This window comes from Macaca mulatta, chromosome 7 (genome assembly GCF_049350105.2).
Source record: "Macaca mulatta isolate MMU2019108-1 chromosome 7, T2T-MMU8v2.0, whole genome shotgun sequence".
NCBI lineage: Eukaryota > Metazoa > Chordata > Mammalia > Primates > Cercopithecidae > Macaca > Macaca mulatta.
The window spans coordinates 19708524-19726896 of NC_133412.1; the positions used below are offsets into that span (position 1 = coordinate 19708524).

The window sequence follows — 18373 nt, forward strand, 5'->3', positions numbered from 1 at the left end:
TGGTCAAGTTGGCCAGAAAATATTCCCCACAAGGAGTTCCTCTTTGAAGCACCTGAAGCACACAGCTACCCAGCATGGAATTTAAAGCCTGATGAGGAAAGGGGGCATTTTCTCAGCAGAATTTCTAAAGAGTTTTGCTGCTGTCTCATCTGGTGGCCATGGGATTGGGTATCTATATTGGAAGGCATCCGACAACTTCTACCAGCACCTTTTGATGAATAATTTGAATCCAGCTTTGTGCATATAGTGGGGATTTCTATCTGAGCTTGTGACACAGCTAACTCAGGAGCTGTTATGGTCCTTGGGTGGCTGCTTCACTTGTTTTTATTTGTTCTGCAAATACTGCTTTCCTAATTTAGTAAATGAAAGAATAGACACTAAAATCATACTGACCTATACTTATACCTATAGAATCAGTTAATAAGGGAGTCAGACTGTTTAATATCTACTGTTAACAATTTGGCAGTGAATTTTCTTTGGGTATTAGATATAAATATGTAAGTATAGTTTTAATATGTTAGTCATGATATAGTATTTTAAAAATTATCTGTAACCTTAATTCAGTTAAAACACTTTATATTCCAAAAGAATGAATGACAGTGATATTAAAATCACTACATTAAAGGGTTTGCTCAAAATAAATATTGTGGCCTTACTTACACTACTGTGGAAAATATTATGTTTAATTTAAATGGATGTAGGTTGTATACTAAAGACTACACTTAACTATGCTAATTGGGCTTAATAAACAGAAAACAAGTTACAGCTACAAATGCCACCATACACTTCATACACCACATTATTCTCACTTTTGCAGCATAAGGACTTTAATGTCCAACTATTAGGTAATCAACTTGGATAATGTGTCTGTTGAAGGCACCTACTTAGTGTCTTTTCCTTTTTATCACTCTGGATTGCTGAATTTAATCCTATCCTTTGTGCTCAACTTTTTTGTGCTGTTAAAATCAGCTTTAACCTAAGCATATCTGTGTCTACTTTAAAAGACTGGAAATGGAAAAAAAGATAAATATTTTCCATATCCTTTAAAAAAAGAAAAGAAACCATACTTTAAAAGACTAGAAATGGAAAATAAATAAATAAATCTTTACCAAATCCTTAAAAAAAAAAAGACAACCCAACTCTAAAATGAGCAAAGGGTTTAAAGAGATATTTCTCCAAAGGAGATAAATAAATGAACAACAAGCACATGAAAATATGCTCAACATTGTTAGTCATTAGGAAAATGCAAGTCAAAACCACAGTAAAATATCACTTTGCACCCACTAGGATGGCTAAATCCAAAAAATGGAAAAACATAAGTGTTTACGAGGATGTAGAGAAATTGGAACATTGCCGGTGGAAATGTAAAATGGTTCAGCCATTGCAGAAAACAGTTTGGCATTTCCTCAAAACGTTAAACATAGAATTACCATATGAACCAGTGTGATGGTTAATTTTATGTGTCAATTTGTCTAGTTTAGATGTCTCTGTGAAGGTATTTTTTAATGAGATTAACATTTAAGTCAGTAGACTTCGAAGAAAGCACATTACTCTCCATAATGAGAGTGGGCCTCATCCAGTAGTTGAAGGCCTTGGAGAAAAAGACTAAGGTCCCTGGGGAAAACAGAATATTTCCAGCTTGCCTTCAGGCTCAAGCTGCAGCATCAACTCTTCCCTGGTTCTCTAGTATGCCAGTATCTCCTGCAAAACTCAGACTTGCCAGCCCCTACAATCACATGAGCCAGTTACTTTAAGTAAATCAGTATTTGTATCTCTCTCTGTGTGTGTATACATAATTTATAAATATATAAATATATTCAATATAAATCCTATTAATTCTGTTTCTCTGAAAAACCCTGTGTTCTCTGAAGAACCCTAACTGATACACCCAGCAATTCTACTCCTAGGAATATGCACAAGGGAATTGAAAGCAGGGACTCAACAGATACATGTATGCCAATGATCACTGTAGCATTATTCATGACTGTAGGATCCAGCCTTACGGGGCTTAGTGGGTGTTCTCCCCGTGTGTAGAGACGAGAGATTGTAAGAAATAAAGATACAAGACAAAGAGATAAAGAGAAAACAGCTGGGCCCCAGGGACCACTACCACCAAGATGCGGAGACCGGTAGTGGCCCTGAATGACTGGCCACGCTGATATTTATTGCGTACAAGACGGGGAGGCAGGGTAAGGAAGGTGAGTCGTCCTAGTGATTGATAAGGTCAAGCAAGTCATGTGATCATGGGACAGGGGGCCCTTCCCTTTTAGGTAGTCAAAGCAGAGAGGAAAGGCAGCATACATCAGTGTTTTCTTCTGTGCACTTGTAAGAAGATCAAAGACTTTAAGACTTTCACTATTTCTTCTACCGCTATCTACTACGAACTTCAAAGAGGAACCAGGAGTATGGGAGGAACATGAGAGTGGACAAGGAGCGTGACCACTGAAGCACAGCACCACAGGGAGGGGTTTAAGCCTCCAGATGACTGTGGGCAGGCCTGGATAATATCCAGCCTCCCACAAGAAGCTGGTGGAGCAGAGTGTTCTCTGACTCCTCCAAGGAAAGAGAGACTCCCTTTCATGGTCTGCTAAGTAACGGGTGCCTTCCCAGTCACTGGCGTTACTGCTTGACCAAGGAGCCCTCAGGCGGCCCTTATGCAGGTGTGACAGAGGGCTCACCTCTTGCCTTCTAGGTCACTTCTCACAATGTCCCTTCTGTACCTGACCCTATACCCACCAGTTATTCCTAGGTTGTATTAGTAATGCAACAAAGAGTAATATTAAAAGCTAATGATTAATAATGTTTATACTAATGATTGATAATTATCCATGATCATCTCTATATCTAATTTGTATTGTAACTATTCTTTATTCTAACTATTTTCTTTATTATACTGCTACAGTTTGTGCCTTCAGTCTCTTGCCTTGGCACCTGGGTAATCCTTCACCCACACATGATAACCAAAAGGTAGAAACAATCCAAGTGCCCATCAAAGATTAACAAATAAAATGTGGTATATACATATCACAGAATATTATTCAGCTATAAAAAGAAATGAAGTTCTGATACATGCTGCAACATGAATGAACCTTGAAAATATGGAAAATGAAATAAGACAGTCATGAAAGGACAAGTATTGGCCGGGCGCGGTGGCTCAAGCCTGTAATCCCAGCGCTTTGGGAGGCCGAGACGGGCGGATCACGAGGTCAGGAGATCGAGACCATCCTGGCTAACACGGTGAAACCCTGTCTCTACTAAAAAATACAAAAAAATTAGCCGGGCGCGCGCCTGTAGTCCCAGCTATTCGGGAGGCTGAGGCAGGAGAATGGCCTGAACCCGGGAGGCGGAGCTTGCAGTGAGCTGAGATCCGGCCACTGCACTCCAGCCTGGGCGACAGAGCAAGACTCCATCTCAAAAAAAAAAAAAAAAAAGAAAGGACAAGTATTATACAATCCACTTATATGAAGTAGCTACAATACGCAAATTTGTCAAGACAGAGATTAGAGGGGGCTGACAGGTGTGCTTACTGATTACAGAGTTTCTGCTTGGGGTGATGTAAAGTTTTTAGAAATAGTGGTAATGCTTGTACTACATGGTGAATGTGATTAATGCCACTGAATTGGATACTTGGAAATGATTAAAATGGCGAATTTTGCTATACATGTTTTACCACAATTTTTAAGAATCAGTAATGTAATATGCCATAAAAACCCACATTGAATTGTGCATTTTAGATGGGTGAATTGCATGGTATGTGAATTCAGTAAAGCTGTTAAAAATAAAAGTGTTGCAGCATCATTTCTGCTGCATTCAGTTGATAAAAGCAAGCTAAGTCTAGCCCATGTTCAAGGGTGTTCAATTCCAATTGCGACGGGAGGAATGACAATTTATGGATATGGGTACCCGTGCAGGAATAAGTGCTATCAAAGCCCGCCTGCAGCTACATTCCACATTGTTATTAGTGAGAATGCTGGTTTATGATAAAGCTCTTCAAAAATACTGGATCTCCCACCATGTTCAAAGACAGTAAAGATTATTTGTGGACTCCTACTGAGGGTTTAGCTCAATCATACACCATACCCGCCTCCGTCTCCCACCCAATCTAGTTATATCACAATTTTTGGTTAAATCAATATTCAGTGTTTACATTTTTCACATGCTCAAGGGTGTCTGATACTTTATCCAGTCTACTTCTTTCCCTGGAGACTATCTTCCCTATCAGAGCTCTTCATCTTTCTCCTCCCATCTGGACCATTGCTCTCTAGGTTCCCTGCACAGCTTTCATCTCAGAACTTACCTTCACTGTTTTCTGGTGTTGTATCCCTCCTTTCTTCAGTTCCTTGTTTTTCTCTTTTCTGATGTATTCCCTTGTTGTGTTTATTTGTTTGTAGCATCTTCTGGTAGTTTCCCAAGAACATTTGCATTGGAGGTACTCTTTTTGCCTCCTTGCAGGTATGAAACCATCTTTTTTCCTACCTTTACCCTTGGTTGATAATTTGCCTTTCAGGGCTGAATATTCTTTCTCTGAGAATTTGAAGGCATTTCTCCTCAGAAATAATATCACACACATCTACAACCATCTGATCTTTGACAAACCTGACAAAAAAAAAAAAAAAAAAAAAAGGAAAGGATTCTGTATTTAATAAATGGTGCTGGGAAAACTGGCTAGCCATAAGTAGAAAGCTGAAATTGGATCCTTTCCTTACACTTCATACAAAAATTAATTCAAGATGGATTAGAGACTTAAATGTCAGACCTAAAACCATAAAAACCCTAGAAGAAAACCTAGGCAATACCATTCAGGACATAGGCATGGGCAAGGACTTCATGTCTAAAACACCAAAAGCAACGTCAACAAAAGCCAACATTGACAAATGGGATCTAATTAAACTAAAGAGCTTTTGCACAGCAAAAGAAACTACCATCAGAGTGAACAGGCAACCTGCAGAATGGGAGAAAATTCTTGCAATCTACTAATCTGACAAAGGGCTAATATCCAGAACCTACAAAGAACTCAAACAAATTTACAAGAAAAAACAACCCCATCAAAAAATGGGCAAAGGATATGAACAGACACTTCTCAAAAGAAGACATTTATGCAGCCAACAGACACATGAAAAAATGTTTATCATCACTCACCATCAGATAAATACAAATCAAAACCACAATGAGATACCATCTCACACCAGTTAGAATGGCAATCATTAAAAAGTCAAGAAACAACAGGTGCTGGAGAGGATGTGGAGAAATAGGAACACTTTTACACTGTTGGTGGTACTGTAAACTAGATCAACCATTGTGGAAGACAGTGTGGCAATTCCTCAGGGACCTAAAACTAGAAATACCATTTGACCCAGCCATCCCATTACTGTGTATATACCCAAAGGATTATAAATCATGCTGCTATAAAGACACATGCACACGTGTGTTTATTGCGGCACTATTCACAATAGCAAAGACTTGGAACCAACCCAAATGTCCATCAGTGACAGACTGGATTAAGAAAATGTGGCACATATACACCTATACAGCTGGGCCCCAGGTAATCTATGCAGCTATAAAAAAGGATGAGTTTTATAGCTGGGCCCTGGGAATACTATGCAGCTATAAAAAAGGATGAGTTCATGTCCTTTGTAGGGACATGGATGCAGTTGGAAACCATCATTCTCAGCAAACTATCGCAAGAACAGAAAACCAAACACCGCATGTTCTCATAGATGGGAACTGAACAATTAGAACACTTGGACACAGGGTGGGGAACATCACACACCGGGGCCTGTTGTGGGGTGGGGGGATGGGGGAGGGATAGCATTAGGAGATATACCTAATGTAAATGACGAGTTAATGGGTACAGCACACCCACATGGCACATGTATACATATGTAACAAACCTGCACATTGTGCACACGTACCCTAGAACATAAAGTATTAAAAAAAAAAAAAAGATATAGGAGACTTGAACAACATTAAAAAAAAAGAATTTGAAGGCATTTCTTTTATTGTCTTCTACCTTCTTGCTCCAAAACCATTCTTAATTCTATTCCTTTGTTCCTCTGTGTGTAATCTATCTTTTCTCTCTGAAATACCTTCTCTTTATCATTAACATTCCAAATTTCCAGTATTCTGAAATTTTATAATAAAATCCCTTGATGGAGATCTTTTGTTTGTTTGTTTGAGTCAGGATTTTGCTCTATGTCCAAGTTGGAGTGCAGTGGTGTCATCATGGTTCACTGCAGTGTCAAACTCCTGGGCTCAAGTGATCATCACACCTCAGAATCCTGAGTAGATGGGACTTACAGGCATGTGCCACCATGCCCAACTAATTTTTTCATTTTTTGTATAGACAGGGTTTCCCTAGGTTACCCAGGCTAGTCTTAAAACCCTAGGCTCAAGGGATCCGCCCACCTTGGCCTCCCAAAGTGCTCTGCAGGGATTACAGGTGTGAGCCACTGTGACTGGCCCTAGGTCTTTTAAAATAATCATTGTTCTGGATGTTAGATGTGGACCCCTTCAATCCTGAGAATTGTGTCCTTCAGTTCTGAGAAACTGTTTTGTATTATTCCTTAGATTAATTTTTCCCTTCCTTCTTTTGCCTAGTTTTTGAGCAATTTTCTCAATTTTATCTTCTAGGCCTTCCATTTATGCTGTCATGTTTCTGCTTTCTAGGAGCTCTTTCTTATCCTCTGATGGTTCCTTGGTTTTTGTTTTCATGTTATGCAAAGCAATGGCAAAACATTTATTATCCTGAAATGTGTACATCCTATTTTTTTTCAAGTAGCAAATTTGTTGGTGATGTAATTTATTTAACCTGTTTCAGTTGGACAGACTCATGATCAGTGCTGCTCTGTATAATTTCAAGTCTGATGAGCCTCTAAGTTTTTTGTTTTTTTGTTTTTAGGAGACAGGGTCTCACTCTGTTGCCCAGGCTGGAGTGCAGTGGCGTGACCATGGCTCACTGCAGCCTCTAGCTCCTGGGCTCAAGCGATCCTTCCAGTTTAGCCTCCTAAGTAGAATTCTTTTTATTTATGTACTTTAATTTTTTTGTTGAGATGGGGTCTTGCTATGTTGCCCAGGTTAGTCTTGAACTCCTGGTCTCAATCAATCCTCTTGCCTCATCTTTCCAAAGCACTGATATCTTCTAAGTATTTTTACCCCACTTCTAAAACTTGATGAGGAATTCAGAATAGCACACCGCATTAAATGACATTTATTGTTTTATAAATTGTATACAGATTGAGTATTCCATGCTTGGGACTCTAGAATGTTTCAGATTTGGGATTATTTTGAATTTTTGAATATTTTCATTAAACTTACTGGTTGAACATCCCAATCTGAAAATCCAAAACCCAAAATGCTCCAATGAGCATTTCCTTTGAGTGTCATGTTGGTATTCAAAAAGTTTCAGATTTTAGAGGCCAGGTGTGGTGGCTCATGACTGTAATCCCAGCACTTTGAGGGGCCAAGGTGGGTGATTACCTAAGGTCAGGAGTTTGAGACCAGCCTAGTCAACATGGTGAAACCCCGTCTCTACTAAAAAGTACAAAAATTAGCTGGGCATGGTGGCACGCACCTGTGGTCCCAGCTACTCAGGAGGCTGAGGCAGGAGAATTGCTTGAACCCAGAGGCAGAGGTTGCAGTGAGCCAAGATCGTACCACTGCACTCTAGCCTGGGTGACAGAGCTAGACTCCATCTTAAAAAAAAAAAAAAAAAAAATTCAGATTTTAGAGTACTTCAGATTTTGGATTTTTGAATTAGGGATACTCAACGTACACTTGTTTTTTTTGTTTTTTTGTGGTTTTTTTTGAGGGTGAGTCTCACTCTGTCACCCAGGCTGGAGTGCAGTGGCGCAATCTCGGCTCACTGCAAGCTCCACCTCCCGGGTTTACGTCATTCTCCTGCCTCAGCCTCCCGAGTAGCTGGGACTACAGGTGCCCGCCACCTCGCCCGGCTAGTTTTTTGTACTTTTTAGTAGAGACGGGGTTTCACCGTGTTAGCCAGGATGGTCTCGATCTCCTGACCTCGTGATCCGCCCGTCTCGGCCTCCCAGAGTGCTGGGATTACAGGCTTGAGCCACCGCACCCGGCTCAACCTACACTTGTTTTATGCTATCCTAGTCTTGTTTAAGGGTACAATACTTTTTTTCATCTCTCTAGAGATACTGATAATGTTTTGATATTTACTTTGATTCCTTGCATTGTCCCTGTTTTTTTGGAGATCTTTTTATTCTGTTTCCTTATTTGAGTCACTTTCTCTGATTTTGGAGACTTTGCTCAAATGTGAGTTTTGAGACGGAGTCTCACTCTATTGCCCAGGCTGGAGGGCAGTGGTGCAATCTCAGCTCACTGCAACCTCTGCCTCCTGAGTTCAAGCAATTCTCCTGCCTCAGCCTCCCGAGTAGCTGGGACTACAGGTGCCCGCCACCACACCTGGATAATTTTTGTATTTTTAGTAGAGACAGGATTTCACCATGTTGGCCAGGCTGGTCTAGAACTCCTGACTTCAAGTGATCCACTCGCCTCAGCCTCCCAAAGTGCTGGGATTACAGACATGAGCCCCCACACCCACCTCCATTCATATTTCATGGTGAGGCTCTGTGTGCCTAGATGAGGCTTCCACTCTAGTTTTGAGAGTGGGTGTGTCTACTGGTGTTTGGGACCAGGATGAGCTCTTCCATCAGTAGCCTCCTCAATAGCACTCTGGGGAGAGCTTCCCTGGCTTTGCCCCACAGTTACCACCCCACTCCTGCCTGCCACCTGCCAAATTTTTGTTGAAATTACTCCACTCCCGTTCTCTTTGTTTTTGTGGCTTTCTTTCTTTTTTCTTTACTCAGATTTTAGTGTGACTTTAGGAGGGGAAGGAGATACATGCAAGTGGTTGACCAGAAGTCCTTCACATTATCAGTAAACATTTTGATAATAATTTACTGAAATTTCTTCCCAACTTCAGTCTCTTTACCTTCAAGTGAGTCCGAATGCTGCACCCTGACTTAATTTTTCTTAAATATAGATCTGCTAAGATTACATCTTGCCAGACTTTTGATGGCTTCTCATAAGACAAGATTCAGAATTCCTAACCTCAATTACAAAGCCCTTGACAATCTGACCCTATTCAGTTTCATCTTCTACTGGTCTTTCTCACACTGTGACACCCTGGAGTATTTATTTTTCTGTAAACCTGTCACGTACTTCTCTGCCTCTGTGTTTTTTCTATTCCCTGTGCCCCGAATGCTCTATCTATTCTTCCTATCTGGTCTATTCCTACTTAGTCTGCAAGGTCCAAACCAGGTTTTATCTCCTCTGTGAAGCCTTTCAAGACCCTATACTTCACCGCAGGCAGAATGTATTAACCTCTCTGTGTTCTGGTAGCGCTAGACTGATACGTTAACCTGGTAGTTATACCTCAGGACAGAGCACTTTATTTACACTCCTGCCTCATTAGCCAGGTTGTCACTTCCTTAAAGGCAAGGACTATGCTGTCTTCTCCTTGATATTCTAAGCATGAGCTCAGTGCTGAATACTCTGTAGACATTCAGGAAATGTTTATCAAATGAATAATGCTCATTGCGGTGGCAGTTGACTCAGTTGTCATCTCCCTCTTTTAGGCACACAAGCCATGCCCCCTCTTTTCTCTTTGGGATACCACCAGTGCCGCTGGAACTATGAAGATGAGCAGGACGTAAAAGCAGTGGATGCAGGGTTTGATGAGCATGACATTCCTTATGATGCCATGTGGCTGGACATAGAGCACACTGAGGGCAAGAGGTACTTCACCTGGGACAAAAAAAGATTCCCAAACCCCGAGAGGATGCAAGAGCTGCTTAGGAGCAAAAAGCGTAAGGTAAAATAAGCCAACATTTCTGAACCTTTTAATTACAGAGTTTTAAAAAATGTTTTAAACTTGCCTTGGCACGTCAATGGTGGAGAAACATCTGATAAAAAATGGCTGTGAAAATAGTAGATTCAAATATAATTGTCACTGTGATAAGAGAGAAAATGAATGGTGAAAAGGCGATGACCCCATCCATTCCTGGCTTAGTTATCTAGGTCCCCATAATGAAGAAAGGGTCTAGCATTTTCAGTTCCATTTGTTGTGGCCACCCTGTAGTAATATGATCTCCCCACTCAAAATTTGGTTTCCATGTCTCAGTTGGTGACACCACCCAGGCACCAAGGGTAATTAAAAAGTTTATTACTCATATGATGAGAATTTCTGGGGAGAGCAGGGGTGGCTCCCAAGCCGGTTTGAAAATGGCTTGAGAGAACTGAGAAAGCAGATTGACTCAGTTTTTATGGTGGTTAGCGGGTGGGGACAGGGCAAGGGCTCTTGCACGCAGGCTGAAGCTTAGATAGTTTGAACCCCCTGCTGGCACCAAAGGAGGGAGCACTAGAGCTTTATTTGTTGGCTTGTCCAGATACGGGCAGAAGGGTAAGCGGGGAGTAGCAGGGCTTGAAAAACCCTTAACAGTCAAATATCAAATATTATCAAATTCTTTAATACACTGCTTTGCATGCATGCTTCCTTGGTGGACTCCAGGTGTCAATCTGGCCAAAAAAAGAATAGAAATAGAAAATGGGGAGGGAGAGAAGCCACTGGAACATGTATAATGCTGTTTTCCAGTTCCAGGAGTGGTGGTGGTGGTAATAGCGATAATGAAAAGATGGAAGGAGAGAAAAAAATGGAGAGAGGAGAAGTGGGGTGAAACCCTATGTGTATCATGTAAATGAATAAAGTCCCTCTCCTTGAAAGTAAGGTTGACTTTTCAACCCATTCCTTTGACCTCCCCACCAGGCTTTTCACAGATGGCCAGAGCCAATCCATTTAACTCCTAATTTCCTAATTAATAAATAGCTACCATATATCAAGCTATTATGGGCTAGGCAATATAGTAAAACACATTATTCCATCCAGTGATGACAAAACTATAAGGTAGGTCTTGTTACCCCATATTTTAGATGAAGAAGCTAAGGCTTAGACTGGTTTCAAAATTTACGCAAAGGCACACGGTGAATAAATAGCAAGACAAGAATCTGAACCCTGGTCTGCCTGACTCCAGATCTTCTGTCCTTAATAAGTAGTTATTTACCGAGGAACCTTCAAGATGCTATACTAGTGCTGAAGAGTATACAGAGATGAGCTCCTTGTGGTCTTACAGGGAGTGAAGAAAAGGCAAGTATCCAGCCACAATACAGGGAAGTAACATAAGGGCCAAAGAAAGGTCAGGGTAGGGGACAGGCCAAGAAAGAGAAGATTGTATCCTCAAGACTTAAGCAGGGCTTTGTTTCAGAGGTGCATTTTATTTTATTTATTTATTTTTATTTAATTTTTTTTTCGGGACAGAGTCTCACTCTGTCACCCAGGCTGGAGTGCCATATTGCAATCTTGGCTCACTGCGTCCTCTACCTCCTGGATTCATGTAATTCTCCTGCCTCAGCCTTCTGAGTAGCTAGAATTACAGGCATGTGCCACTATGGCCAGCTAATTTTTGTATTTTTAGTAGAGATGGGGTTTCACCATGTTGGCCAGGCTGGTCTTGAACTCATGACCTCAGGTGATCTGCCTGCCTGGGGCTCCCAAAGTGCTGGGGTTACAGGCGTGAGCCACCATGTCTGGCCTAGAAGTGCATTTTAGATGAGCCCTGAAGGATGTCCCTAACTAATGGGTAAGCAGGGAGAGGGAAGAGGGCAGTGCAGCCAGAGGAAGGAGCATTAAGGGTGTTCGGAAAGTAGTGCACAGGCAAGGCTGACAGCAAGGCATGTGAGGGTTCTAATGGTGGAGGATCTGACCAGAAAGGTTGGGACCTTTTTGTAAACTGCTTTATATGCATTTGGAAACATTACAAGTTTTTGAATAAGGGGTTAATATCCAGAATATATAACAAACTCCTACAACTCAGCAACAGAAAAACAGTTAAAAAGTGGGCAAGGAACTTGAATAGACATCTCTCCAAAGCAGATACACAAGTAGCCAACAAGCACAAGAAAAGATGCTCAACACCACTAATCATTAGGGAAATGCAAACCAAGACCACAGTGAAATCCCATTTTACATAATTAAGATGACTACTATTTTAAAAAAAAAAAAAAACAGTTGTTGGCAAGGATGTAGAGAAATTGGAATCCTTGTGCACCGTTGGTAGGAATGCAAAATGGTACAGCTGTTATGATATGATCGTTCCTCAAAAATTTTAAAATGGAATTACTGTATGATCCAACAATTCCACTTATGGGTATATACCCAAAGGAATTGGAAGCAGGAACCTGAACAGATATTTATACACCCATGTTTATCGCAGCATTAGTCACAGTAGTCAAAAGGTCAAAGCAACCCGAGCTGCTTGGGTTGCAGCTCCCTTGACAGATGAATATGTAAACAAAATGTGGTATATACATACAACAGAATATTATTCAGCCTTTAAAAGGAAGGAAATTCTAATAGATACTAAAGCATGGATGAACCTTGAGGATAAATGCTAAGTGAAATAAGCCAGTTACAAAAAGACAAATACCACGTGATTCCACTAATTTGAAGTAATTGGAGTAGTCAGATTCATAGAGACAGAAAGTATTATAGAATGGTAGTTGCTGGAGCTGGGAGGAGGGAATGAGAAATCATTATTTAATGGGTATAAAGGTTTAGTTTTGCAACATGAGAGAGTTCTGGAGATTGACTACACAACACTGTGAATGTGCATACTTAACAGTACTAAACTGCACACTTAAAAAAGGTTAAGATGGTAAATTTTATGTTATGTGTATTTTACCACAATTAAAATATTTAGGCTGGGTGCAGTGGCTCACACCTGTAATCCCAGCACTTTGGGAGGCCGAGGTGGGCGGATCATCTGAGGTCAGGAGTTCAAGATCAGCCTGGCCAATATGATGAAACCCTATCTCTACTAAAAATACAAAAAAAAAAAAAAAATTAGCCCGGCATGGTGGCGGGCACCTGTAATCCTAGCGACTTGGGAGGCTGAGGCAGGAGAATCGCTTGAACCCAGGAGGTGGAGGTTGCAGTGAGCCGAGATCGTGCCACTGCACTCCAGCCTAAGTGACAGAGCAAGACTGTCTCAAAAAACAAACAAACAAAATTTAAGAAAAAGTTTGAGCAATGAAGAATTAAACTTTAATATTCAGGACTGATTAGAATAGAGATGAGGAAGGAGGATTAGATGGTGTTCTGGCCAAATAAAGTGTTACTGAGGCCCTAGACTGGTAGAAGTGATGGTATTACAAAGTCACGGAGAGATGCTAGAGACGTGACACTGTGGCTTACAACTTTTCTCAAATCTCCTTCCTAATATGCCTGCACCAGTGGGCTTGGGGACTTCATTTGTTTTTAACATGTTATCCTCTTAGTTTCTTTAATGTTTGCTCATATCTATGTTATCTGAGCATCTAAATGTCTAGGGAGCACGTACCCTGCCTACTTAGTTCTCTATGTATAGTATGCAGCACCCATCATCATGGACAGATAGACACTTAATGCTATTTAAAGAACATCTATTGGTTAGGCAGCAATAATTAAAAAAGAGCATTGGCCTATTTTGCTTTTGTTTTTGTTTTTTTTCTTTTTTAGAGATAGGGTCTTGTTCTGTCACTCAAGCTGGATTGCAGTGTCATCATCATGGCTCACTGTAGCTGCAACCTCCCCAGCTCAAACAATCCTGTTGCCTCAGCCTCCTGAGTAGCTGGGACCACAAGTGGACACCACCGCGCCCAGCTAATTTTTAAATTTTTTTGTGGAGACAGGGTACCACTATGTTGCCCAGGCTGGTCTTAAACTCCTGGCCTTAAGCAATCCTCCCACCTTGACCTCCCAAAGTGTTGGGATTGCAGGTGTGAGCCACTGCGCCTGGCCAGCATTGACCCAGTTTTGCTATCAGTTGAAATTCTCATAAGCACATGAAAGGTTATAGGGTTTTACTGGTGTCTGAAATACTTATTTTGTTTTGTTTTTGGTTTTGTGTCTGAAATATTTCAATACTAGTTGTAGTTGTTTGTAAAAACTTAGCCCCCAAACTATGGTGAAAACATATACATGAACATTTGTCTTACATAAAACTGATGAGACCTCCAAACCTTCATGTCCTGACAGCTTGTGGTCATCAGTGATCCCCACATCAAGATTGATCCTGACTACTCAGTATATGTGAAGGCCAAAGATCAGGGCTTCTTTGTGAAGAATCAGGAAGGGGAAGACTTTGAAGGAGTGTGCTGGCCAGGTTTGAAATCACTTTATACACTTATTATTTCCACTTGTTCTGTCCCAATTAATAAAGGCTGCATGGTGCTCATTGTGCTCCCTTGTAGATGTCTTTTGCTCCTCTAGCTACATTTTAAGCATATAATTTAAGGAAGAGATAGTATTGCCTTCTTTTATATCTTTCATAACACTTGGTACTGTATGCTTTGTATGTATTTATCAATCAATAATTGAATGAATGAAAAATAAGCAAACCTCAGTGGCATGCTGTTTCTCTAAGCAAACAGTGGTAAAAAGTTGGGGAATAAGAAAAGCGGAGGAGGAGAAAGAAAAAAGGGGGTTCTGCAAGCTCTCTCCTTGTAATTGCTCTTCACCCTTTTAGCCCATAGTTTTGGCTTCCCAGGCTTTCATGAGTGACCTCAGCCACCCTGGTGACTATGAATTGTTCATTTCAAAAGTTATTAAAAATTATTAATTTAAAGCCTTGGTAGAAACTCCCCAAGGACAAAAGGAAAATCACCACATTGTTTAGAAATAGAGATAAAGAGTCAGCACCATCTCTTATAAATCCATGCACTGTAGAAAAACCCTGTACCTTTCTTTTTTTCCCTTTACATCCCTTGAACACAATTCTCTGTTCTCTTTAAGAACCAAGAGATCACTGCAGGATATTTACCATCCTTACTTGGGCTGTCTTAGGCCATCAGTAAGGGACAGGCTCCATCATGATGCTTGTGCATTGGCATTCCCCTGGGCCTCTGGTATTGAAAGATCTAGTGATTATCACTGGAGCCCAGCATTGCCTTCATTCACTTCTCAACAGACCATGCCTGTGTCAGCCAACTTTCATGTTTATGTAAGGTACCCATTTCCCAGCTCTCACATCTGATATCTTCTTTACAATGCATCTTACTGTGAGGACCACTGTTCTTGACACGCTCCCTACTGTTCTGCCTCCACAGGTCTCTCCTCTTACCTGGATTTCACCAATCCCAAGGTCAGAGAGTGGTATTCAAGTCTTTTTGCTTTCCCTGTTTATCAGGTTGGTTTTTATTCCTTTGTTCTTTTCGAGTTACCTGAAAGAGTGAAAGAAGCAGAAAAAGTGATTGAATAAAACTATTCTTTTTCATTGAGTAGCTTTTCATATATAATGCTTTTATTAAAAGGCAAGTATGGCCACCACATTACAGACTCTGGGGGTGCTGGGAGAGGTGCCATATGCATAACCAAATGCACAAAAGCTGTGATTTTGACCTCTATTATAATAGACTCTATGATATATCAAAGTACTTTATAGCAGAGGTTTATTATATTTTCAAATTGCTATATATATTTTTTATATAAAATTGTATTCCATAACTGTTATTTAAATACGATGATACATGTGAAAATATCTTACAACATATTTGTCATTAAAAGTGAAGTGTGATTTTTAAATAATCTGATAAGAACCACAGAGAAAACTGGAGAGGCCACATCTGGAGAACTGTTTTCAACCAATTATGATGATATTAATGATGGCAGTGATGATGATGATACCTAATGCAAATTGAGTACTTGCTGTGTGCCAAGCACTGTGCTAAGGACTTTATGTGCATCATACCATTTGTCTTCATAATAACCCTCTGAAGTTGGAACTATAACTAAATTTAACCCCATAGATGAGGAAACTGAGACATAGAGAAGCTTAAAAACTTGCCAAGGTCACGCATCTAGTAAGTGGTGGAACCAAAATTTGAACTCAGGTCTGTTTGTCCCCTAAGCCCAGCTTTTAACCACTGAACTCTAGTTTCTGGCATCAAGTATTAGGGCACTAGTAAACAACTTAGTACAGGGATAGACAAGCCTTGGGCCAAATCTGGCCATGCCTATTCATTTCCCTATTATTTGTGGCTGCTTTCGTACTACAATGCAGAGTTGAATAATTGAAAAAGAGACCTCATGGCCTGCAAAATTGAAAATATTTACTATCTGTACCCTTACCAAAAATGTTTGCCAATCCCTGCCTTAGATGGTTCTAAAGGAAAGATATGGTAGTTAAATATTTGGAAATCATTTACCCTTATTCATAGAAGTACACATTTAGAAATAAAGATTAAAAAACAAACAAACAAAAAAATCAAGTAAGCCACCTCCAGGCATTTGAAAGACTTCCATGTGGGCGAGGTGACAGATGTATTCTGTGGGGTCTCAGAAGGTAAGCTAGGTAGGCTCTGCAAGGGGAATGTTATGTACAAAGAGCAGGATTTTTGAAAAATAATGGAATGAGCTGTCTGAGGGACTCCCTGTCTTTTTTTTTTTTTTTTTGAGACGGAGTCTCGCTGTGTCTCCCAGGCTGGAGTGCAGTGGCGTGATCTCGGCTCACTGCAAGCTCCGCCTCCCGGGTTCACGCCATTCTCCCGCCTCAGCCTCCCAAGTAGCTGAGACTACAGGCGCCCGCCACCACGCCCGGCTAGTTTTTTGTATTTTTAGTAGAGACGGGGTTTCACCATGTTAGCCAGGATAGTCTCGATCTCCTGACCTTGTGATCCACCCGCCTCGGCCTCCCAAAGTGCTGGGATTACAGGCTTGAGCCACCGCGCCCGGCCGGACTCCCTGTCTTTTTAGCTATTCAGTCAAATGCCAAAAGATAAGGGATTCTAGAAAAGACCAGGGATTCTGCAATACCATGTTAACTAGATGACTCAACTGTCCCTAAATTGAACAGTTCTGTGTAGAATACAAACTATAGATCATGTTAACAAACAAGTATATTGGCTGTCAAGTCTTTCAGAGTATTAGAGAGAAGGTAGAATCTTGTCATGTTCAGCTGTAGCTGCCCTTAGTTAAGAGTTACAGCATCCGATGAATGAGAAAGAGCCCAATTGTGAACATTCACAACCTTTCCCATAGGAGTCCTGTATGGAGGTCTTGGAATGAATTTGCCAGGTAATATATATTTCACAGACAACACAGGGCAGCACTCTTTTATTCATCAGCAAATATTTATTGAGATCTGTCTATGGGCCAGGTATTATTCTAGATGTTTGGGATTTATTAATGAACAAAACAGACAAAATGTCATGCCCTGTGGAACTTAAACTCTAGCAGTGGAGCAGAGGACAGAGCATAGATAATAAACATAATTTTTAAAATGAGGTAGGAAAGAGGAATGATGAGAGCTATTATATAGACATCATCAATGTAGGAGTGTCATGACCAAGGTTTACTTCCTAGGGATCTACGGATATCCTCTTCCTTTGGAATGACATGAATGAGCCCTCTGTCTTTAGAGGGCCAGAGCAAACCATGCAGAAGAATGCCATTCATCATGGCAATTGGGAGCACAGAGAACTCCACAACATCTACGGTTTTTATCATGTAAGACATCCAAAAAGAAGTAAATTGGGCTCGTGTGACCTGCCTTTTGGCTGAAAGTCATTTGCTTTGTAATATAATGGCTATCCTCTACTGTTCATTTCTCTTTGTGTGTTTTTTCTGACAGTTGCAATGAGTGTTAAGTAGTAGCCAATACAAGACTTTTTATTATTTCTCCCTTTGCTTCTTTTCTTTTCATGATGAACTTTTAAATATTATGAAATTAATTATAACATAAAACCTCTGCCTCGATAGGAGCCATTAATAAGTGGCACTCACTGGCTACCACCTCAAACTTTTATCGATGCAAGCAGTGTATAAATATGTGAATGAAGATAATTAAAACAAGTGTTTTAAGATTTCACAAATATCTACATACAGCAAGTCTTATATTCACACTGGAGGAGCAATATTTAGAACACAGACACACAATTTCAATAAGTATACTTCAAAAATGTAGAGCCTTCCTTAAGTACTTAGCTTCCTCAATAAAGGTGGTAAAATTATCTTTCATTTGCCAACTACATCCAAAAGACATGGCAGACACTTGCCCTCATGTATACCCATGGTTCTTTGTTATTTTCAAATTGTGACTGTATTCCTGTGGCCCTCTCACCTATTGGTATTTTCCAATGGGAGCTTTTGGCTAAATATAAGCCTAGTTTTCAGATAGTATGCGTTTGCCTCTGTAACAGCCTGTTGCAGTAACTGTAGACTGCTTTAGTTAGTGAGCTTTCTTATATAGGTCAGGGCCAGTCATTTAACCTCTCTGAATCTCAGTTTTTCCTGCCAATGAAAACTGTCTCTCAGAGG

The 18373-nt window shown here is 40.5% G+C and overlaps 1 protein-coding gene across 1 annotated transcript in view; it reads left to right on the forward strand.

Moving 5' to 3' along the window:
• Positions 1-18373, forward strand: part of GANC (glucosidase alpha, neutral C) — a 94067-nt gene that overhangs the window by 52221 nt on the left and 23473 nt on the right. Inside the window, 4 exon segments of the mRNA NM_001257679.1 lie at positions 9603-9838; positions 14096-14222; positions 15166-15245; positions 17420-17563. Of these exon segments, the coding sequence (NP_001244608.1) occupies positions 9603-9838; positions 14096-14222; positions 15166-15245; positions 17420-17563 (587 nt within the window).